The sequence below is a fragment of the Diaphorina citri genome, unplaced genomic scaffold, assembly GCF_000475195.1.
Source record: "Diaphorina citri unplaced genomic scaffold, Diaci psyllid genome assembly version 1.1 scaffold680, whole genome shotgun sequence".
Lineage (NCBI taxonomy): Eukaryota > Metazoa > Arthropoda > Insecta > Hemiptera > Psyllidae > Diaphorina > Diaphorina citri.
The window spans coordinates 129,326-152,956 of NW_007378113.1; the positions used below are offsets into that span (position 1 = coordinate 129,326).

The 23,631-nt window shown below is 38.8% G+C and overlaps 5 protein-coding genes and 3 long non-coding RNA genes across 8 annotated transcripts; 3 read left to right on the plus strand and 5 right to left on the minus strand.

The window, feature by feature from the left end:
- Positions 1-176: 176 nt before the first annotated feature.
- On the plus strand, positions 177-2,851 carry LOC103511146 (RRP12-like protein). Its single transcript, XM_008475861.1, has 3 exons — positions 177-796; positions 873-1,108; positions 1,410-2,851. Exons 1-3 carry the CDS (start codon positions 177-179, stop codon positions 2,849-2,851), a joined length of 2,298 nt encoding a protein of 765 aa, XP_008474083.1.
- Positions 2,852-2,907: 56 nt separating this feature from the next.
- LOC103511147 (spindle pole body component 110-like) lies at positions 2,908-6,003 on the minus strand. Its single transcript, XM_008475862.2, has 6 exons — positions 5,709-6,003; positions 5,288-5,461; positions 4,061-4,270; positions 3,759-3,890; positions 3,352-3,525; positions 2,908-2,916 (listed from the first exon to the last, which is right to left on the minus strand). The coding sequence occupies exons 1-6, from the start codon at positions 5,934-5,936 to the stop codon at positions 2,908-2,910; spliced, it is 927 nt and encodes a 308-aa protein (XP_008474084.1). The 5' UTR covers positions 5,937-6,003.
- Positions 6,004-6,244: 241 nt separating this feature from the next.
- On the minus strand, positions 6,245-6,727 carry LOC113468242. The gene is made up of 2 exons (XR_003392073.1): positions 6,553-6,727; positions 6,245-6,359 (listed from the first exon to the last, which is right to left on the minus strand). It is a non-coding gene; the product is annotated as an uncharacterized LOC113468242 (long non-coding RNA).
- A 1,394-nt stretch (positions 6,728-8,121) lies between these two features.
- On the minus strand, positions 8,122-16,570 carry LOC103511142 (vacuolar protein sorting-associated protein 72 homolog). The gene is made up of 5 exons (XM_026825000.1): positions 16,474-16,570; positions 11,596-11,790; positions 10,976-11,120; positions 9,634-9,898; positions 8,122-8,351 (listed from the first exon to the last, which is right to left on the minus strand). Exons 1-5 carry the CDS (start codon positions 16,568-16,570, stop codon positions 8,190-8,192), a joined length of 864 nt encoding a protein of 287 aa, XP_026680801.1. The 3' UTR covers positions 8,122-8,189.
- A 1,374-nt stretch (positions 16,571-17,944) lies between these two features.
- On the minus strand, positions 17,945-19,997 carry LOC103511148 (NADH dehydrogenase [ubiquinone] iron-sulfur protein 7, mitochondrial-like). The gene is made up of 4 exons (XM_017444877.2): positions 19,784-19,997; positions 19,089-19,172; positions 18,338-18,456; positions 17,945-18,154 (listed from the first exon to the last, which is right to left on the minus strand). Exons 1-4 carry the CDS (start codon positions 19,809-19,811, stop codon positions 17,945-17,947), a joined length of 441 nt encoding a protein of 146 aa, XP_017300366.1. The 5' UTR covers positions 19,812-19,997.
- Positions 19,998-20,584: 587 nt separating this feature from the next.
- LOC113468246 lies at positions 20,585-21,220 on the plus strand. Its single transcript, XR_003392077.1, has 2 exons — positions 20,585-20,744; positions 21,105-21,220. It is a non-coding gene; the product is annotated as an uncharacterized LOC113468246 (long non-coding RNA).
- An 88-nt stretch (positions 21,221-21,308) lies between these two features.
- Positions 21,309-22,217, plus strand: LOC113468245. The gene is made up of 2 exons (XR_003392076.1): positions 21,309-21,524; positions 22,144-22,217. It is a non-coding gene; the product is annotated as an uncharacterized LOC113468245 (long non-coding RNA).
- A 406-nt stretch (positions 22,218-22,623) lies between these two features.
- On the minus strand, positions 22,624-23,625 carry LOC103511149 (ras suppressor protein 1-like). Its single transcript, XM_008475864.2, has 3 exons — positions 23,417-23,625; positions 22,946-22,996; positions 22,624-22,748 (listed from the first exon to the last, which is right to left on the minus strand). The coding sequence occupies exons 1-3, from the start codon at positions 23,562-23,564 to the stop codon at positions 22,624-22,626; spliced, it is 324 nt and encodes a 107-aa protein (XP_008474086.1). The 5' UTR covers positions 23,565-23,625.
- Between the last annotated feature and the right edge of the window lie 6 nt (positions 23,626-23,631).

Consider the following 23,631-nt stretch of genomic DNA (forward strand, 5'->3'; position numbering starts at 1 on the left):
AACAAAAAGTAAAGAGTAACTAGACCGTTCGTTATACAATAAATTCTCATTTTTCAGGTGCCACTCACACAGTGCAAGTTCTCATTCAGGATTGTGTGGAGAAGGCAGCCTCCCCCGATGTTGTATCTCGCCACAAGACTTCCCTCCACAAAATATTCCAACTCCTCGAGCAATGCATGAGTTATCAATACAACAAAGCCTGGAAACAAATCCTGCACATCCTCGCCCTTATGTTCAAAGCTGCGGGCGCGACCTGTCATGAGTTCATGGTGAAATGTTTGCAATCCCTGGCTGAGTTGAGAGACTCGTACAATTTCCCGTATGTCAATGAGTTAGACTACGCGGTAGGTGCTGCTGTTAGAACCATGGGGGTGGATGTGGTACTCAGACACGTCCCCTATCAGATTAGTTTCAATGAGAAGGGCAATGAGATCAAGCGCTCCTGGATGTTACCAGTGCTCAAGGCGAACATACAGAATGCAAGTATTGGTTTCTTCATTGAGCATTTCCTACCGTTGGCCTCGCAGTGTAGGAAGAAGTCTGAAGAGTTCAGACAGTCTGACAGTACAGCAGCCGCTGTGTCGTACGATCTCCTACAGACACAGATATGGTCTCTACTACCGAGCTTCTGTAACAAACCGAAAGACATTGAGAGCTTCCCCAAGCTGGCGAAGGTATTGGGTAACGTTCTGATTAACTTTAAAGATTTGAGACTCACTGTGATGCTGGCCTTGAGAAAACTGATGGAAGACAATCCAGAGTGCCCTGTCATGCGGAAGTATGCCAAGAACTACTTGCCCATCCTGCTCAACATATACACGACACAACCAAAGGGCACGGACGATGACAACATTCGCACGTCCACGTTCCAGACCATCGCTATGTATGCATCGTACCCCCCAGCTGAACGCACAGCTAATCAACGCCCTCTACGACTACCAGCCCCCCTCATCCGACAGTCAACCTACCCTGGCGTGGCTGACAACACTGCAGGCGGCATTTGGCAACCTGGCGCGCATTGAGCTGGGTCTGTGCATGTCCAACTTGCATCGGTTCATGAGTCTGTGCACGCAGCTGTGGCTGTCCGACAAGATTGAAGTGGTCAATGGTGAGTTCAGTTGCTTATTCTATTTACCTATGAAAAAATAATAAATATAATTATGTGGTGAAGCTGAGAGTCTTTACAATTTTTGTGGGTATCACAGTAATGCTTCTTTACTGATTCTGTCAAATAAAGTAGCTACTCACTTGTCCTTTCGAGGCTGAGTGCACTCCCTATTCCAACTACAGAGTTGAAAAACATCGACCCTCCCGGAAATCGAATCCTGTATCTCCGGGTTGTGAGACTCACTCGGCCACGGAGGTTCCATTTAGAGAAATTATAATAAGTTCTTATTCTCATTTTTCAGGTGCTACTCACACAGTGCAAGTTCTCATTCAGGATTGTGTGGAGAAGGCAGCCTCCCCCGATGTTGTATCTCACCACAAGACTTCCCTCCACAAAATATTCCAACTCCTCGAGCAATGCATGAGTTATCAATACAACAAAGCCTGGAAACAAATCCTGCACATCCTCGCCCTCATGTTCAAAGCTGCGGGCGCGACCTGTCATGAGTTCATGGTCAAATGTTTGCAATCCCTGGCTGAGTTGAGAGACTCGTACAATTTCCCGTATGTCAATGAGTTAGACTACGCGGTAGGTGCTGCTGTTAGAACCATGGGGGTGGATGTGGTACTCAGACACGTCCCCTATCAGATTAGTTTCAATGAGAAGGGCAATGAGATCAAGCGCTCCTGGATGTTACCAGTGCTCAAGGCGAACATACAGAATGCAAGTATTGGTTTCTTCATTGAGCATTTCCTACCGTTGGCCTCGCAGTGTAGGAAGAAGTCTGAAGAGTTCAGACAGTCTGACAGTACAGCAGCCGCTGTGTCGTACGATCTCCTACAGACACAGATATGGTCTCTACTACCGAGCTTCTGTAACAAACCGAAAGACATTGAGAGCTTCCCCAAGCTGGCGAAGGTATTGGGTAACGTTCTGATTAACTTTAAAGATTTGAGACTCACTGTGATGCTGGCCTTGAGGAAACTGATGGAAGACAATCCAGAGTGTCCTGTCATGCGGAAGTATGCCAAGAACTACTTGCCCATCCTGCTCAACATCTACACGACACAACCAAAGGGCACGGACGATGACAACATTCGCACGTCCACGTTCCAGACCATCGCTATGTATGCATCCCGAGCTGAACAGAGTCTTCTACATGAACTATTGGAGTCTGCTGTGATTAAGATTAAGAAAGCCACGGAGAATACAGAGGATGTGAAGAGTAAGGAGGAGATGAAATTCCTCAAGTCTAGTATATTGGATGTGATCCGAGTGTTACTCCCATATCAACATGTGAGGGATGTAGAGGAAGTGTTCAAATTCCTGCAGAACACACTGAAGGAATCCAAGGATTCAACGGAGACAAAGAAAGTGTACAGGATTCTGCAAGAGTTGTGTGAATCAGAACAGAAAGGCTCGCTGGAGTTTATTAGTAATCACTTGGATGATGTGATTCAAGTCTTGCTAGAACCTATGGAAAGTAAAACACTCATGCCTAGCCAAGCAGCGCGGGTGAAATGTCTGACTGCACTGTTGTTAAGGATGAGTGAGGATCAGATAGTGAATGTGATACCTCCTGCTGTAGCAGGTATCAAATCTATTAACTCCTCATGCCGGGACTACTCGTTTGAACTCATCACCAAGATAGCGGATCGGATATTTCAGTTGAAGCAAGAGGCTGGTCTGTATATGTTTATAGATAATCTATCAGTCGGTCTCCAAGGCAATCCCAAGGCCTAGCGCTTACGAGGCAGACGCACTACCAACTAAGCTAACTAGGCTGGCAGGAGTTCTCCTTAGTTTGTCTGTTTTGCCATAACTCTCAAATAGTTAGACTAGTAAAATTATGAATTTTTGTAAGGGGAGTCTGATTGGACATTATAGGATACTCCTCTGTCAAACCTATTAAAAAAAAAAAAAAAAAGAAATGAAGTTTGTCTTTTTCTTAAGAGGTTTGATAGAGGGAACTGTAACTGGTAAGGTCTTATCGTCCCGAAATCGAAGAGAGAAGGAAGACAGGACAGGAGAAAGCCAGCCATTCCTAGAACGATCATTACCTGTTTAGGATAAAAGTCGGCCCGGGTGGGAATCGAACCTGCGGCTTAGCGCTTACAAGGCAGACACGCTACCAACCAAGCCTAGGCTGGCATGATGGAAATAATTTAAGTTCTTACTGAAAAAATGCTTTCACTTATTTAGATATTTAAGTAGTCAAAACTAGGATTTTTTTTTATCCTTACTTTGAAATCTTCTTTCAAGGTTTGATATTCGTGGCGGAAATTTTTGAGCTCGTTTTGAGCAAGGAGATTTTGATTCTGGATTTCCTGCAATTGAAATTCATCTTCGGCTAGCTTGCATTTGGTTTCCTTAAGCCTCATTTCCTCTTCCTTGAGCTCATCTGTGAGGATAGAAATCTGGAAAGATGAAAGAAAAGATGCAAATTGTTTGGAAAGGAAGAAGTGTTCATAGATACAAGTCAGCATGCTTTACTATGGGCAAATAAAATTATTAAAGGCTCAACCTCAGTGATACAATAGCAGTAATGAATTGGACTCTGGATCTGGAGGTTGTTAGTTTGAGTCCAAATCAAATCAAAATTTGTATTAATTGGAGAAAAAACACTGAAAAATCCCCATTTTTATTTTACCTCAATGGGTTCATGAATTGAAGCTTCCATGACATTTGAAATATTCAGAGAACTGCTGGCATCTAGACATGAAGAAGTACTGAGGTTTTGAAATGAACTTGTATCTAAATTTAATCCGGAGTCTGCAAATATCTGAAAGAATATAGATAGCATTTTATTAAAAATTCAAGTATCCCAGTAGATAGTACAGAATTAGGTAATGTCAATAATACCCCCAAGTTCAACATTTAAGGATTGTAGATAGAGTGATTTAACATCCTGATGCTTCAACGTCTCTAGTAGGTACCTGCACTAATCATTACCTCAATATGTTTACACTCCGCCTCAATCTGATGCAACACATTCACATAGTGGGACAGTGTCTTCTTCTTATCGGACAGTTCTATCTTGATAGTTTCCATATCACGGACTAGTTCATCATAGATAGAATTCTGTTTGGATTTGTCTGCCTGTTTCAACTTTGGCAACAGACTCATCTCGGCATTGATCATGATTAGATCTTCTTCTTCCTCCTGCAAAAGGGAATTTATTTTCCAAATAATATTTTGCTCCATTTTTTAACAAGACAGAAGAACAGAACTTATGTAAGTACAAAGAAAGATAACAAAAAGTTTGACTTGAGTTAGACATAAGATATTTGAGGGTTTTATCATTGTGTCAGTTTCTAGACCAGAAAGATTTGTAGAAGCTTAACCCATCTCTAAGGGCTGTCTCCCTCTACAGCTCTACATCCAAGCCTCCGAGTGGACTTTTTGTGTAATAGGCTGGAAAAGTCTTTGTTCTGTCAATTTTTGCTGTGTGAGTCATGAGAAATCCTTTGACTAATGGACTCATGACTGGTAAATATGAATGGTTGGTTACTCTGGGAACATTTTGTGGCGGGAACATTTTGTGGTGTTTCCTCCTCTCTATTCTTTTCAATGTCTCTCAAAGGAGATACTAACTCCTTAATTTTATGACTCACCCTGTTGCTTTCAACCATTATGGCTTTTTTCAGTGGCTCTTTTTCTTCCTCGAGTGCTTCTGTTTCTTCTAGTGCAAGCTCAATGTCAAGCTGCATCTCCTCCTCAGCGGAGTTCAATCTCAATTCCAAAAGCTCTACCTCTCGGTTGAGTCCATACTGTTGCTGCTCTAGCTCCTGTGAAGAAAAGGGGAATTTTGTGACTGAACAATAAGATAGCACCTATCTATTCAAAAAGTTTAAAGTCAAAAAGAAATGAAGTTTGTCTTTTTCTTAAGAGGTTTGATAGAGGGAACTGTAACTGGTAAGGTCTTATCGTCCTGAAATCGAAGAGAGAAGGAAGACAGGACAGGAGAAAGCCAGCCGTTCCTAGAACGAACATTACCTGTTTAGGATAAAAGTCGGCCCCGGTGGGAATCGAACCTGCGGCTTAGCGCTTACAAGGCAGACGCGCTACCAACCAAGCCTAGGCTGGCATGATGGAAATAATTTTGGTTCTTACTGAAAAAATGATTTCACTTATTTAGATATTTGGTCAAAACTAGGATTTTTTTTTTTTTATCCTTACTTTGAAATCTTCTTTCAAGGTTTGATATTCGTGGCGGAAATTTTTGAGCTCGTTTTGAGCAAGGAGATTTTGATTCTGGATTTCTTGCAATTGAAATTCATCTTCGGCTAGCTTGCATTTGGTTTCCTTAAGTCTCATTTCCTCTTCCTTGAGCTCATCTGTGAGGATAGAAATCTGGAAACATGAAAGCAAAGATGCAAATTATTTGGAAAGGAAGGAGTGTTCATAGATACAAGTCAGCATGCTTTACTATGGGCAAATAAAATAAAATAAAATAAAATAAAATAATTAAAGGCTCAATCTCAGTGATGCAGTAATGAATTGGACACTGGATCTGGAGGTTGTTAGTTTGAGTCCAAGTCAAATCAAATTTTGTATTAATTGGAGAAAAAACACTGAAAAATCCCCATTTTTATTTTACCTCAATGGGTTCATGAATTGAAGCTTCCATGACATTTGAAATATTCAGAGAACTGCTGGCATCTAGACATGAAGAAGTACTGAGGTTTTGAAACGAACTTGTATCTAAATTTAATCCGGAGTCTGCAAATATCTGAAAACATATAGACAGCATTTCATTAAAAAGCTCCAAGTAGATAAGAATGAATGAGGTAATGTCAATGATCCATTGATACCTCAAGTTCAACATTTAGGGATTGTAGATAGACTCTGATAGAGTGATTGACCATCTGACTTGAGTTAGACAGAAGACATTTGAGGGTTTTATCATTGTGTCAGTTTCTGGGCCAGAAAGATTTGTAGAAGCTTAACCCATCTCTCAGGGCTGTCTGCCCCTACACTCAAGTGTTGGAGTGGGCTTTTAGTGTATAATAATAGGTCAGAAAAGTCCTTGTATTAACTGTCAATTTTTGCTGTGTAAGAAATAAGATATCCCTTGAATAATGGACCAATAGCCAGTAAATATGAATGGATACTTTGGGAACATTTTTTTTGTTCTCGTCTTCAAATCCACCATAGGTTGTTTTATAAAATTCATCTTCCTCTTCTTCATTGAGAAGTTTAGCCAGTTTATTCCCCGCGTTGGATCTTCTTTCTCTAGTTGCTGCCATTCCTGAAAATAAAAAGAACTTGTGTAGTGATCTAGATATTCACTTGTGTGCATTGCACAAAATTTTAGCTCCATAAGAGTGTAGTTTGAGCAGTACTTCACAGAAACTTACTATCTTTGGAAAGGGTTATTGTTCTTATTGAAACATTGGTTCCCTTACAACCTATACAATACATGACAATTTACAATTTCTTACCTTTAACTTCCTTTCCACGCTCAATAGATGTGTCCTTTGGTTTTTTTTATAAGTTCAATTGAAACTTACAGGTAAGAAAAGTGTAGAAAAATACAAAATTTCTTGATTTTCTTGAGCACTTTTTCGTAGATTTTTGGCACTTTGCAAATAGCTTTGAACCGGGCTGGGGGCAAAAACTTTTTTAAAATAAATTTCAACTTTTCAAAATTTCGCGGTTCACGCATTCAGGCCGCGCACAGAGAAAAATCACCGATCTCCAAAATCGGAAAGGGAAATCGATTTCCAAAATATCGATTCTTCGTTTTCGATAGTTGGTGATTCGATTTATCGATTTGTTTTGTTTACTTTTCGTTTCGTTATCATAGGCTGGCCTGGGGCAAAAACTTTTTTAAAATAAATTTCAATTTTTCAAAATTTCGCGGTTCACGCATTCAGGCCGCGCACAGAGAAAAATCACCGATCTCCGAAATCGGAAAGGGAAATCGATTTTCAAAATATCGATTCTTCGCTTTCGATAGTTGGTGATTCGATTTGTTTTGTTTACTTTTCGTTTCGTTAATCGTTATCAACTTTGGTGTTTTTTTTGCAAATTTTCCAAAACTTTGGACTGAAACTTTGTAAAATCATGGATCAAGCTCCCGTTTCCTGTATTCCTGTTCAAGGGAAAATATCCAAGGCTAAAAAAGTTCTCGATGAATCCAAGGAGATCAAAAACCCCGAGCTGGAACTTGCAGATAAAGGATTGAGCTCATTTGAAGAGCTCCCGGGGCTGAGTATGTTCTCCTATTCCTAATATGGGCATGGAATTTCTCTCCACCCTACCTATTCATGCTAGATTTTATATTTTAACAATTAAAATGTACCTTTTCTGGTACCGTACAGATGTACGTACGCGTTTTTTACTTTCTATTACCTACATTCATTTCCTTTTCTGGGGATAATGTACTGGGAAAATGAACTAATGAACTGTATAAATATAAACTCATATTGAATTTCTCAAAACTCAAAGACCTCTAATATCAATTTTTGCTACAATCATGGATTTTTTTTCTCCATAAGTAACCTCTCCCCAAAAAGATTAGAATATGACCTTGGGTTTACAAAATAAAAATAATAGAAAGTAAAATGCAAAAAATAAATAAATAAATATATGATTCAAATATTTATCATACATACAGTATAATTGGGTAATATTAACATTTACATGAGCAATATTCACAAATAAATCCAAAATATTTGATTTAATTCAGACAGTAAAAATAAATAAATACAGGATAACCCTATCAAATAATGTCCAATAATAGAGAACTCAAATACGCGTCCGCCTTGTAAGCGCTAGACTGCGGGTTCGATTCCCGCCTGGGGCCGATTTTATTCCGAACGGATAATTTTCGTTCTCGGAACTTTCTCCTATCCTGTCTTCCTTCTCTCTTCGATTTCGGGACGATAAGACCTTAGCTGTTATAGTTCCCTATATCAAACCTCTGAAAAAATCACTTATGATGAAGATGCATTAGTTGAGCCTTAATTTTCGTTCTCGGAACTTTCTCGTATCCTGTCTTCCTTCTCTCTTCGATTTCGGGACGATAAGACCTTAGCTGTTATAGTTCCCTTTATCAAACCTCTAAAAAAATCACTTATGATGAAGATGCATTAGTTGAGCCCGTGTGAATATTTTGCAGGGACGATTGTAGAGAGGTCAAATATTGAGGGTGCAGGGTGAGGGGTGTGGATAGAGAGGGGACCTGTTTGAGCTTGCTATCCTTCAGCTTTTGTCGATAGTCTAGCCATGCCTGAACCTGAAATGAGACACGACCAAGTTGGTCATAGATTTAATGGCCGATCTTTGTAGATTCGTAGTAGTAGCTTAACCCATTCTTTAAGGCTGTTTGCCCCCACACCTAAGCCTCGGAGTGGGCTTTTTGTGTATGGAGTTAAGCTAATGGCCGATCTTACCACTGAGACTTACACTTGTATTTATGAACAAGAATGATCGTTCTTAGATCAGTCTCAAGTCAAATTTGACCAATCAAATGCCTTGAGACTATGCTTAGCACGAACTTAAGAGCCAGCATTTTGTTCATAAATATGGGTGTTAATGCAGTGTCAAGGGTTTCCTTTGACGTCACCCATTTTATTTACACAGGCAAGTATGTCTTAAACCCTGGGGATTAACTGAAAACTTTCTGTGGTAAAATCGGGCATAAGAGATTCTGGAAGACCTAGTGCAAGGTTAGAGAGAGGTGGATAGAGAGGGGACCTGTTTGAGCTTGCTATCCTTCAGCTTTTGTCGATAGTCTAGCCATGCCTGAACCTGAAATGAGACACGACCGAGTTGGTCATAGATTTAATGGCCAATCTTTGTAGATTTAATGGCCATAGCTTAACCCATCCTTTAAGACTGTTCGGCCCCACACCTAACACCCATATTTATGAACAAAATGCTGGCTCTTAAGTTCGTGCTAAGCATAGTCTCAAGGCATTTGATTGATCAAATTTGACTTGAGACTGATCTAAGAACAATCATTCTTGTTCATGAATACGAGTGTAAGCCTCGGAGTTGGCTTTTTGTGTATGGAGTTAACTAGTTAAGCTAATGGCCGATCTTAACACTGAGACTTAATGCAGTGTCAAGGGTTTCCTTTGACCTCACCCATTTTATTTACACAGGCAAGTATGTCTTAAACCCTGGGGATTAACTGAAAACTCTCTGTGGTAAAATCGGACATAAGAGATTCTGGAAGACCTAGTGCAAGGTTAGGGAGAGAGGGAGTGTGGTAAAATCGGGCATAAGAGATTCTGGAAGACCTAGTGCAAGGTTAGAGAGAGGGAGGGAGGGAGGAGTATGAGAGAGAGAAAGAGAGAGAGAGAGAGAGAGAGAGAGAGAGAGAGAGAGAGAGAGAGAGCAACCCAAATAACCTACATCTAGGTCCTCGGTACAATAGAATACAACTATAGCTAACCTCAAGAGGAGGAAGAGCTTCACCAGGTTTTGAACCAAGATATCTCATTTTCAACACAGGTCATTCTGCTTTTAGTTTGAAGGCATTAGAGTTCAGAGATCAATAAAACAGTTCTTACCTCAGGTCGTGATCTATCACCATGCTGTTCCAAATGAATAGCCCAGGACTCTCGTATGGTTTTAAACACATGTGCGTTCAAATAGGGCAGATTGGTCACCGGATCCAAATAATTTGTCTCACATTTCGTGATACAGCATTTCTTCTTCTCCGGATAAGATTTGTATTTCTTCTGGGGGAATATCTGGTTGAAAGTTTCGTCGCTGCTGAACGTGATGAAGGTTCGCGAGTGAACGCCGCGTTTATAGGCGGCTACCTCGTCGGATCTGAAAACAAAAGAGTACGAGTTTGAAAATACGAAATTCTTCTTCTCCTCCTTTTCCCGTGTTCAGACGGGGTCGCCGTTTTTTCGTCAACCTCTCAATCAGCGTTAGGTGATTGCTTTGGGCTGACATTTGGTTTTGACTACAAAAAATTTAAGAGTTGATGCCCTTTGCACTCAACCTTTGCTATTTCTTTAGCAAGGGAGATTTCAGGCTGATATCCTGCCTGTTTAAAGTCCCCAGGCAGACACAGAGGGTGATAATACGAGCTACACAGTTAAAATAGGCGTTTTTTTTTCTTCTTCTTCTTCTTCTTCTTCTTCTTCTTCTTCTTCTTCGCATTTCTGATTTATTTTTAGGTATGTTATGTTTGTCATAGGTAGATAGTTCACTTACTTGTTTTTGTCTACACTGATAGCATCATCCAGTACTTCTATCAGAGGCATAGTTGTGGAAACAGTTCTTACCTCAGGTCGTGATCTATCACCATGCTGTTCCAAATGAATAGCCCAGGACTCTCGTATGGTTTTAAACACATGTGCATTCAAATAGGGCAGATTGGTCACTGGATCCAAATAATTTGTCTCACATTTCGTGATACAGCATTTCTTCTTCTCCGGATAAGACTTGTATTTCTTCTGTGGGAATATTTGATTGAATGTTTCGTCGCTGCTGAACGTGATGAAGGTTCGCGAGTGAACGCCGCGTTTATAGGCGGCTATCTCATCGGATCTGAAAACAAAAGAATACGAGTTTGAAAATACGAAATTCTTCTTCTCCTCCTTTTCCCGTGTTCAGTCGGGGTCGGCGTTTTTCGTCAGCCTCTCAATCAGCGTTAGGTGATTGCTTTGGGCTGACATTTGGTTTTGACTACAAAAAATTTCAGAGTCCTTTGCACTCAACCTTTGCTATTTCTTTAGCAAGGGAGATTTCAGGCTGATATCCTGCCTGTTTAAAGTCTCCCAGGCAGACACAGAGGGTGATAATACGAGCTACACAGTTGAAATAGGCGAGTTTTTTTTCCGCATTTCTGATATTTTTAGGTATGTTATGTTTGTTGTAGGTAGATAGTTCACTTACTTGTTTTTGTCTACACTGATAGCATCATCCAGTACTTCTATCAGAGGCATAGTTGTGGAGTAGTACGTGATGGTGGGTCCCGTGTATTTCTTCTTCACGATTTTGTTTCTCTTCTGCTTCTCCATTTCCATTTTCAAAAAACTCTCTGTATAAGGAAAAGTAGATTTAAAGAGGGTGAGTCAAGAATGGAAGCATCAAAGAAAGTTCACCCAAATACCAAAGTTAGCACACAGAAAATCAGAAATCTCTGCCATTGATAAATAATTTGTGGAAAAAGAGGGAAAATTGAAAATGATTTCCACAAAAGGTAAAGATCCATAAAGCCTACGTGATGGTGGGTCCCGTGTATTTCTTCTTCACGATTTTGTTTCTCTTCTGCTTCTCCATTTCCATTTTCAGAAAACTCTCTGTATAAAGAAAATTAGATTTAAAGAGGGTGAGTCAAGAATGGAAGCATCAAAGAAAGTTCACACAAAAACCAAAATTAGCACATAGAAAATCAGAAATCTCTGCCATTGATAAATAATTTGTGAAAAAAAAGAGGGAAAATTGAAAATGATTTCCACAAAGGGTAAAGATCCATACAGCCCTATTCCACGAATTTGATCATATCTACTTACCAACCCACTTCTTGTTTTCTTTCTCCGTCAGTTTAGCTTCCTCCAGAAGTTCCTCTTGGGTTGGCATTACCCATTCTTCAGTGCCCTCTAGTTCTCGCTTGCGTTTCCGTTTCTTGTGCAGTTCACTCTGCTGTTTGGCTCGCTTCAATGTCTCGGCTGATTTGGCCGCTGTGGAGTGCCGGATTGATTTCCTTTCTGTGAATGAGAAGAAAATAATTTTCATTTTATTGTTATATTTTTATCCATCTATCATCTATAATATTTAAGTGGTGCTCGTCAACTTCTTGGTCATATACACCACTATTGTTATAATATTTAATGAAGCAATTGTCTCAACAAGGTACAAGTTTTGTATGATATAGGCGTCCCATACATATTCTAAAATAATTTTGTCTTGGAGCATAAGAAAAGAAAACTAATTTAAGTCAATACTACCTCTGAAAAGATTGAGGAATGTTCAGTAGGTAATAAATAGACAAAACCTGCTTTTTTTCTACATTTATTCATGGATACATCCATTATACATTGAACAATTAAACTAAGACTGCAAACTAAAGTGGTAAACAATCTAAATGCCCAAACTACAATACCAACCTAGTTCTGCATTACTGACGGTGGATTTCACTTTCTTCTTGGGAGGTTTAGGTTTTTTCTTAATTAGTTTGGCCCGCGGAACCCTTTTCAAAAGGTGAACATATTTACGGAACCCTGAACTTTCAAGATTGCACCCCCCACCCCTTTATTATAAAAATACAACAAGTTTTTTCCTTTTCTGGGGAAATTTTCAATATTTGAATGGACACAAATTGGAAAACAGTAGATATCCTTGTGATTTTGTTGAATATGTTTCATATGAACATGTCAGTACCCCACACAAATATTCTTCCCACTCAGAGTAAGATGGAGAATAATTTGTTTGATTAAGACTGACTATGGCTGTTAGGATAGGATTCAATGGTCTAATTCAGTGTTTCTTAATTAGTTTGGCCCGCGGAACCCTTTTCAAAAGGTGAACATATTTACGGAACCCTGAACTTTCAAGATTGCACCCCCCACCCCTTTATTATAAAAATACAACAAGTTTTTTTATATAAAAAAAGCTGTGTAAGATGAAATACCTAGTCTAAGATGGTCGTTTTGAAACTGCATTTTATCTAGTGTATGATTTTTTCAAAATATCTTGTGGAACCCTTGCCGTCAGCTCGCGGAACACCAATTAAGAAACACTGGTCTAATTGATTAGGGTACCTACCTATTTACCATCTAGATCTTTTTAAAATAAAACAATGGACCAAGAAAAAGGTACAGTAACCACAAATAAACTGAAATATCATGAAGTTTTCTATCTTTGATTTCAGTGAATATGCTCTACATCACAAGGATAACCCTCAGTCACAATAAATTGAAAGGTGAGATTATTGTTCAAGTTATTAAAGGTTTAAGCAACTCAAAATACAACTACATACCTATACTTGTATGTATGTTGAATTCCTCTCCCTCTCAGAGAAAAGAAGAAAAACAGGTGGGACATGGAGTAGAAAATTTTAGGAGTTTAGTCTTTTTATGAAAAAAAAAAACCTACTTAATGTTCCCACACATAGTCGACACGACGACCGTCAATCGATGTCGACTGAAACCGTCCACATTGCCTCGACAACATAGATTCACCTCGTTGATCGACAGCCGGTCCACTATGTTTGGACACACCTTTAGAGATTTCAACTTGTTACTTTATCAATTTCAACTTTTCCCCATCCATGGCACAAGCTCTGCTTTTACGGATGGGTATATACCGTTTATATGAATTTTGTATGTTCTGATGTTGTAAAAATAATAAATGGAAACTTGATAAAAAAATAAATAAACTTCAATTTGCCCTCAGCTGTTCAAGGCCATAGCAGTACTCGCCCGATCTCGCCCACCCTCACCTGTCGAAGCTCCCAGCCTCTCCCAACACTCTCTGGACGCCAGTAGCTACCAAGGAGAAGAAGAAGAAGCGACCGAACAGGTCTATGTGGTTCCGGATGAGGTGTTTGCCGGATTGGTGAAGCCGGAGAATGTGCGGCCGGATGACAACACTGCGTTCTGGGAGTATCAGATGTTTGGGGAGTTCCGGATGGGTGAGTAGTAGGTTCTGGGTAACAGATGTTTGGGGAGCTCCAGATGGGTGAGTAGGTAGATTTTTTGAAAGGGTTTTTTTTAAGATGAGTGTTTCACCGCCGTTTTTATTTCGTAGCGATGAAACAACTGCTACATTGGACGCTTGTGGTCTGTGTCGTAGCATGCCCATCCCGTAGTATGCCTCTCATCAGTTGGGCGAGAAGAGACACAATACTTCCCATTTAGGTACTGGGTCAACATGAGAACACCAGAAAGTAACCCGTTGAAATATTTGCAATCAAAAAACGAGTACAAATTTTTGTCGATGGTGGGATTCAAACCCGGGACCTTCTGCATGGCAAGCAAGCGCATTACCACTGGACCAACCATGCCCCCAAGTACTATCAGAAAAGACTTGAAAAAAAGAGACTGGTTCTTGGAACCTCCATCCATTGGTTGGTCTCCTCAAATGGACAACCTCTAACACAACCGAGTTTGATACTAAATAATTACCATGACAAAGCTTTTTTCTGACTCCTCTGAAATAATCAATAGCATGTAACATCATTACCCATTTTACCATTTCTTTTCCTTCAATTTCCCTGCAGGATGAACAGGCTAAGTTCACTGCCAAGAGGTTTTGGTGCTTTCCCAGTGCTGGAAGTTCTTGATCTGACATACAATAATCTCAACGAGCAGAGTCTACCTGGAAATTTCTTCATGTTGGAAACACTGAGAGCTCTGTACTTGGGAGACAATGACTTTGAAGTGCTTCCCGCTGAAATTGGAAACCTCAAGAACCTTCAAATTGTAAGTTTACACCCTCCCCTTTCCCTAAATTTCTCAAATAATATCAAGCCAAAAAAAAAAACTTTGGCTTAAATTGACTGATGTCCTACTATTTGCCGGGCAACTTTCTTCACCACCACAACATCAAAGGAGCTTAGAAGATGGGTATGTCAGATACTAACAAAAGATTTTTTCTTTTCTTTTTTCAGCTTGTTCTCAGAGAAAATGATCTGATTGAAATCCCCAAGGAGCTGGGCAACTTGACCCGACTCCGGGAACTTCACATTCAAGCCAACCGACTCACCGTTCTGCCACCAGAGATCGGTAACTTGGATCTGGCCAGTCACAAGTCTGTGTTGAAGATGGACTTCAACCCATGGGTAACACCAATAGCCGGGTATGTCAGATACTAACAAAAGATTTTTTCTTTTCTTTTTTCAGCTTGTTCTCAGAGAAAATGATCTGATTGAAATCCCCAAGGAGTTGGGCAACTTGTCACGACTCCGAGAACTTCACATTCAAGCCAACCGACTCACTGTTCTGCCACCAGAGATCGGTAACTTGGATCTGGCCAGTCACAAGTCTGTGTTGAAGATGGACTTCAACCCATGGGTAACACCAATAGCCGATCAGCTACAAGTGGGCATTAGTCATGTGCTTGACTACATCCGATCAGAGACATACAAGTAGTAAGTATACTTGGAAATTTTAACATCTAACCATTGAGCCTGAAAGTTGAAATGAGGGCTACAAAATTATGAGAGCCTGTCATCCAATTCAATTTGGCTTTCATTTCTTTCTTTCTTGAATTTTCTCTTTCCTTATCTTAGTTATCTTCCTCCCCCTCCATGTCATCTTTCCCTAAAACTTAATTCACAAATTTATGGCAATAGAGGTAAACTTTTAATTTGAAGCATAAAAAAATATGTACATACCTTCCTAGGTACTTGAGTTGGTTAACATCCCAGTGATTTTTTTTTCTTTCAATGTAACACTACCTTGTCAACCCAAGCCTACAATAAGTCACAAAAGATCTAACCAGGTTGCAGTGACGTGGCGCGTTTATTATAGCCGATTGCCCTACTTAAGCCTACAATGATTTTCTTATTTTTTTGTTTCAGTGTATACAGCCGGCATGTGTCAGCACGCGCCCCTCCCCCTCCCATCATCAATGACAAGAGCCGCAAAATCTCACGCATCTAAACATCCCATGTACCTCCACCCCTTGAGTCTACAGCCTTTCCAAGAACGGACCTTATATATTTAGGATAAAGTTGGCTCCGCGCGGGAATCGAACCCGCGATCTAGCGCTGAATGTACCACTACTTCCTGGATTTTATTTTGATTTAATAATGTGCCATGCCTTATTTTTGTTTATATTATTTGCATCAAATTTTTTTTTTTTTTTTTTTTTATATTAACGTAAAACTACCTTCTGAACCAGCCTACAATATTTTTCTTATTTTGTGATTTCAGTGTATACAGCCGCCATGTGTCGGCACGCGCCCCTCCCCCTCCCATCATTAACGACAAGAGCCGCAAAATCTCACGCCTCTAATGTACCTCCTTACCCTTGAGTCTATAGCCGTTCCGAGAACGGACCTTATCTATTGAGGATAAAGTTGGCTCCGCGCGGGATTCGAACCCACGATCTCGCGCTTTATATACCACCTAGTGCCTTTTACTACTTCCTGGATTTTATTTTGATTTAATAATGTGCCATGCCTTATTTTTGTTCTGATATAGGCGTCCCATACATATTCTAAAATAATTTTGTCTTGAAGCATAAGAAAAGAAAACTAATTTAAGTCAATACTACCTCTGAAAAGATTGAGGAATGTTCAGTAGGTAATACGAGTAAGCAGACAAAACCTGCTTGTTTTTTTTTCTACATTTATTCATGGATACATCCATTATACATTGAACAGTTAAACTAAGACTGCAAACTAAAGTGGTAAACAATCTAAATGCTTAAACTACAATACCAACCTAGTTCTGCATTACTGACGGTGGATTTCACTTTCTTCTTGGGAGGTTTAGGTTTCTTTTCCACCTTGTCTTTTTCGTTTGTTGTAGGTATTAACATTTTATGTCTCTCATTTTTAATTTTTATCTGTAGGATATTTATTTACCAAATCTAATCAATTTACTTTCATTTATTTTATTTAAAGTTTGTTGTAGGTATTAACATTTTATGTCTCTCATTTTTAATTTTTATCTGTAGGATATTTATTTACCAAATCTAATCAATTTACTTTCGTTTATTTAAAGTATTTATTTTTTAGTTTAGTTAGGCAGCTACTAATCTCAAATAATGTGTATTAATTTATCATGATGTGTGTTAGATATATTTTGTGGGTTTTTTCACGCATGTAGTATAGTTTTCATGCATGTTTTAGAATAACAATAATAATTACATAATTATGTATATTAATTTTATTTATTTATTTTTAGCAGTTATTTATACAAGATTTTTATTTTAATAAAACTATTTACACCAAACAAATTTAACCACTAAAATTGACGTATTTTTCTCTGCTGGTTCCAATATTTTTTTCTTGTATAGGTGGTACCTATTCTGGTGTGAAATTGTGAATAGCTAACTTTACTCAGTTTCAGTGGGGGCGGGAAAATCCAGATTGCCACTCGTCCGGTTACCAATCTCGCGCAACATCGCTTAACTTCAGTGAACTTACTATTAAAAACGTATTGCCGCTGGCGAAAAAAAAAAGTGAAAGGCGCTTTTTATAACGGCGCCTCCTTAAGGTCCAGTGTACGTCCACTCTCGCTTGGCTTTTTACTTTTTTTTATACCCTGACATTTCAAAATTTTGAAAGATCAAAACAAAAGGGATAAAGGAGAGGAGAAAGAGAAAGGTCAAAAAAATACCATTTTTTCGAAATCGAATTTTTTACTGATAAAAAAGTCGAAATTTTCCCTTTATCAGAATATTCAGAATGTTATAAGACGTTTCGCCGGTTTCGCCGTCTGTAACATTTTGCAAGAAGCTTTGTGGGAATGGAGCAGTTGCAAATGGGTAAAAATTATAAATAAATGGTCGATTCCTATGTAAAAAGTTGGGAAAAATCCAAATCGGAGGTCAAAACTCCGAAAAAATAACTGTAAAAGGTCGAAAATTCAATTTTTATTTTCCGTTCTAATGAAAGAGTTCAAATATGTGCGACGTCAGACTTTACGCAGTTGTTTTTTTTCGTCCGTTAGGTAGCGCCACTATGCAAGCGCGCTAGCGGAGGAGCAGAAAGAACTGCGCAGAAACGTAAAATGCGCACAAACACATTAATGCGTTGCCTGCGAGGGAGCATTGCTCGGGACATTTAATGTGACGTCATTGCCTACGGGAGCGTATGCTGTGACGTCACCGTGATGCCTCGGCTGGGATCGAACCCACGCCCTCCTGTTTACCAGGCGAGCGTCTTGACCACTACGCTACCGAGGCAGGTTACGTATTGGTTCTCACCTGATCATAGACTTTTCTCAAAGCCGGGGCCATCTTGTTTGTCAGTGTCCCAGCCACTATAATCACATCAGCCTGACGAGGAGAAGCTCGGAACACAACTCCGTATCTGTCCATATCATATCGGGGAGCAGCGATGTGCATCATTTCTACAGCACAGCAAGCCAGACCGAATGTTAGCGGCCAGATGGAGTTCTGGAAATAACGGGGCGGATTTTATCCTGATGGTATAATGTTCCTTCTCGGAGGGGAGTATGGGATTAATCTTGCAAACTTTGCAAAGGGGAGTATGGGATTAATGTCCAGATACCTGAACATCCAGACCCACTAAAAACTCATCCTCTACTTAAGATCATGATAACTTAAATCATTACATACCTTTCTGCCCCAGTTGAGTACATCATCAAGTCTGGCCAAAGTATACTCCATCATGTTATCCTTAGCGGGGACATTGAAGGGGGTGTATGATTCTCTCCTAATTGGGGCATTGGTCTCAACTGAAATAGAAACAAAATGGATTTAATCAAGACCCAGTTCTAAGGCCATATTTTGGTCCTTGAAATAAATGGTAACTCTTACACCTTTCTGCCCCAGTTGAGTACATCATCAAGTCTGGCCAAAGTATACTCCATCATGTTATCCTTAGCGGGGACATTGAAGGGGGTGTACGATTCTCTCCTAATTGGGGCATTGGTCTCAACTGAAATAGAAACAAAATGGATTTAATTAAGACCCAGTTCTAAGGCCATATTTTGGTCCTTGAAATAAATGGTAACTCTTACGATTTATTTGCAGTTGGCATTTTCTTTCTAAGGACACATTCTAAGGACATTCAATATGCCCCTGGTAAAATATATCACAGGGCTCAAAGGCTCACATACGCCCACAATAAGAAAAAAATTGCTGATTAGGTGGAAGAAACAGGGATTTATTTTAAACACAGGATTTGTATGTGACAGGTTGATTTGATAGGTAATTATTGTTTCAGCCATTTGAAATTCTTCATTCATTTATTGCAGGGCTACCTATACTGTTTTTTTTTTTCGTTATTGTAATTTGTTTTCAACATCTACTATAATTGTTTACCAATGACCACAACAATTTGATAAAATACCATTTTTTTTCATACCTTCTACTGCTTTCTTAGGGTCAGGACTAGTTGATGGAGCAGCCGAAGAAGCTAAACTTCTCAGACAGATATTGGCTGTTTTAGCTGTGGAACAGAAAAGAGAGAACATTAGAAACCAGCCTAGGTTGTATGACTATATTGTAAATGCTATGTCATGCATTTGCTTTCCACTCAGGGCAAACTTTATCCCTAAAAGACAAGGATTGTTCTTGGAACAACTGGCTTTCTCCTGTCCTGTTCTGCTTCTATCTTTAATTCCATGATGATAAGACTTCTACTGTTACAGTTCCCTTGTTTTTGTTATTTAATGCAAATATAAATAGATGGTTGTTATTAGGTGAGATTCAGTTCTTCAGTATACAAGTTGAGTCTGTTTGAACCATAATAACTCTTGAATGGTTGGTCCAGTTTTGATAAAATTTGGTGCATATCCCAAGCACATAAATGGAATTCGCTCGTGAATTTTGCACCCAATAGGTGTACATTTGGTGGCCCCAAAGAGACTGTTTTTCTGAGTCCCTACAGATCACTGAACAGTAGGTACTTGTTCAGAAGTTTAAATACTCAATTCCAGGTGATCTCATATACTGTAAAACTAGTTCATGCTCATAAGCTAATCATTACCACCTATGATAGACTAGCAAATTGAGTAGTTATCTAATAGCTGATGATTACATACTACCAAAGAAACTTACCCAAAGAAAGAGGACGTACAGCTAGCATGATTATCACAATGTCACGTAACAGCTAAAGTGTTGACTGGGGGGGTTCTTGCAAAATGTTACAGACGGCGAAACGTCTTATAACATTCTGATAAAGGGAAAAATGGAAAATTTCGACTTTTTTATCTGTAAAAAATTCGATTTCAAAAAAATGGTATTTTTTGACCTTCCTCTTTCTCCTCTCTTTATCCCTTTTGTTTTGATCTTTCAAAATTTTGAAATGTCAGGGTATAAAAAAAAAAAAAATAGAAATCCAAGCTAAAGTGGACGCACACTGGACCTCTAGGAGGCGCTGTTATAAAAAGCGCCTTTCACTTTTTTTTTCGCCAGCGGCAATACGTTTTTAATAGTTCACTGAAGTTAAGCGATGTTGCGCGAGATTGGTAACCGGACGAGACTACGAGAGGCAATCTGGATTTTCCCGCCCTCACTGAAACTGAGTAAAGTTAGCTATTCACAATTTCACACCAGAATAGGTACCACCTACGAAAAAAATATCGCTTCATTGTCTTTTGTCACACCCTGACGAATTTGTAGTTTCGTTGGTAGGAATCGTTGGTAATTTCTATATAGTAACCAAAGTTGATTGATAACGAAACGAAAAAGTAAACAAAACAAATCGATAAATCGAATCACCAACTATCGAAAACGAAGAATCGATACTTTGGAAATCGATTTCCCTTTCCGATTTCGGAGATCGGTGATTTTTCTCTGTGCGCGGCCTGAATGTGTGAACCGCGAAATTTTGAAAAGTTGAAATTTATTTTAAAAAAGTTTTTGCCCCAGCCCGGTTCAAAGTGCCAAAAATCTACGAAAAAGTGCTCAAGAAAATCAAGAAATGTATTTTTCTACACTTTTCTTACCTGTAAATTTCAATTGAACTTATAAAAAAAACCAAAGGACACATCTATTGAGCGTGGAAAGGAAGTTAAAGGTAAGAAATTGTAAATTGTCATGTATTGTGTTGTAAGGGAACCAATGTTTCATTAAGAACAATAACCCTTTCCAAAGATAGTAAGTTTCTGTGAAGTACTGCTCAAACTACACTCTTATGGAGCTATTCACTTGTGTGCATTGCACACAAGTGAATATCTAGATCACTACACAAGTTCTTTTTATTTTCAGGAATGGCAGCTACGAGAGAAAGAAGATCCAATTTAAGAACAATAACCCTTTCCAAAGATAGTAAGTTTCTGTGAAGTACTGCTCAAACTACACTCTTATGGAGCTAAAATTTTGTGCAATACACACAAGTGAATATCTAGATCATTACACAAGTTCTTTTTATTTTCAGGAATGGCAGCTACGAGAGAAAGAAGATCAAATGCAGGGAATAAACTGGCTAAACTTCTCAATGAAGAAGAGGAAGATGAATTTTATAAAACAACCTATGGTGGTTTTGAAGACGAGAACAATGATGATGAATACAAGTAAGTTATTTACTTTTTTTTATACCCTGACATTTCAAAATTTTGAAAGATCAAAACAAAAGGGATAAAGGAGAGGAGAAAGAGAAAGGTCAAAAAATACCATTTTTTTTTTCGAAATCGAATTTTTTACTGATAATTGATAAAAAAGTCGAAATTTTCCCTTTATCAGAATGTTATAAGACGTTTCGCCGTCTGTAACATTTTGCAAGAACCCCCCCAGTCAACACTTTAGCTGTTACGTGACATTGTGATAATCATGCTTGCTGTACGTCCTCTTTCTTTGGGTAAGTTTCTTTGGTAGTATGTAATCATCAGCTATTAGAAGATAACTACTCAATTTGCTAGTCTATCATAGGTGGTAATGATTAGCTTATGAGCATGAACTAGTTTTACAGTATATGAGATCACCTGGAATTGAGTATTCAAACTTCTGAACAAGTACCTACTGTTCAGTGATCTGTAGGGACTCGGAAAAACAGTCTCTTTGGGGCCACCAAATGTACACTCATTGGGTGCAAAATTCACGAGCAAATTCCATTTATGTGCTTGGGATATGCATCAAATTTTATCAAAACTGGACCAACCATTCAAGAGTTATTATGGTTCAAACAGACTCAACTTGTATACTTACTGAAGAACTGAATCTCACATAATAACAACCATCTATTTATATTTGCATTAAATAACAAAAACAAGGGAACTGTAACAGTAGAAGTCTTATCATCATGGAATTAAAGATAGAAGGAGAGCAGGACAGGAGAAAGACAGTTGTTCCAAGAACAATCCTTGTCTTTTAGGGATAAAGTTTGCCCTGGGTGGAAAGCAAATGCATGACATAGCATTTACAATGTAGTCATACAACCTAGGCTGGTTTCTAAATGTTTTCTCTTTTCTGTTCCACAGCTAAAACAGCCAACATCTGTCTGAGAAGTTTAGCTTCTTCGGCTGCTCCATCAACTAGTCCTGACCCTAAGAAAGCAGTAGAAGGTATGAACAAAAAAAAAAAAAAAAAGGGGGCACGGTTGGTCCAGTGGTAACGTGCTTGCTTGCCATGCAGAAGGTCCCGGGTTCGAATCCCACCATCGACAAAAGTTTGTACTCGTTTTTCGATTGCAAATATTTCAACGGGTTACTTTCTGGTGTTCTCGTGTTGACCCAGCACCTAAATGGGAAGTATTGTGTCTCTTCTCGCCCATCTGATGAGAGGCATACTACGGGATGGGCATGCTATGACACAGGCCACAAGCGTCTAATGTAGCAGTTGCTCTATTGCTACGAAATAAAAATGGTGGTGGAACACTCGTCCTTTTTTTTTTTTTTTAATGCATAATAAATATGGTACAATCAAAACTGAATTGATAGTTTTTCTAAGGTTTGCAATGCTTACCCCAAGTTCAAAATTCTTAGTTTAGGTAAAGATGACAGTGAGGTAGGTAGAGTTTCAATTTGATTGTTGAACAGGGTCAGAATTTCAAGATTCACAAGATTTGCCAAGCCAGGAGGAATTTCTGAAATAAAATTAAGAAAAACATTAGTTTTTCTTTTTTTTTTTTTCATAAAAAGACCAAACTCCTAAAATTTTCTACTCCATGTCCCACCTGTTTTTCTTCTTTTCTCTGAGAGGAATTCAACATACATACGGGTATAGGTATGTAGTTGTATTTTGAGTTACTTAAACCTCTAATAACTTGAACAATAATCTCACCTTTCAATTTATTGTGACTGAGGGTTATCCTTGTGATGTAGAGCATATTCACTGAAATCAAAGATGGAAAACTTCATGATATTTCAGTTTATTTGTGCTTACTGTACCTAACAACCCTTTCTTGGTTCATTGTTTTATTTTAAAAAGATCTAGATGGTAAATAGGTAGGTACCCTAATCAATTAGACCATTGAATACTATCCTAACAGCCATAGTCAGTCTTAATTATTATACAAATTATTCTCCATCTTAACTCTGAGTGGGAAGAATATTTGTGTGGGGTACTGACATGTCTATATGAAACATATTCAACAAAATCACAAGGATATCTACTGTTTTCCAATTTGTGTCCATTCAAATATTGAAAATTTCCCCAGAAAAGGTACATTTTAATTGTTAAAATATAAAATCTAGCATGAATAGGTAGGGTGGAGAGAAATTCCATGCCCATATTAGGAATAGGAGAACATACTCAGCCCCGGGAGCTCTTCAAATGAGCTCAATCCTTTATCTGCAAGTTCCAGCTCGGGGTTTTTGATCTCCTTGGATTCATCGAGAACTTTTTTAGCCTTGGATATTTTCCCTTGAACAGGAATACAGGAAACGGGAGCTTGATCCATGATTTTACAAAGTTTCAGCCCAAATTTAGCAAAAGTTTGCAAAATGCAAAAACACCAAAACCAAAGT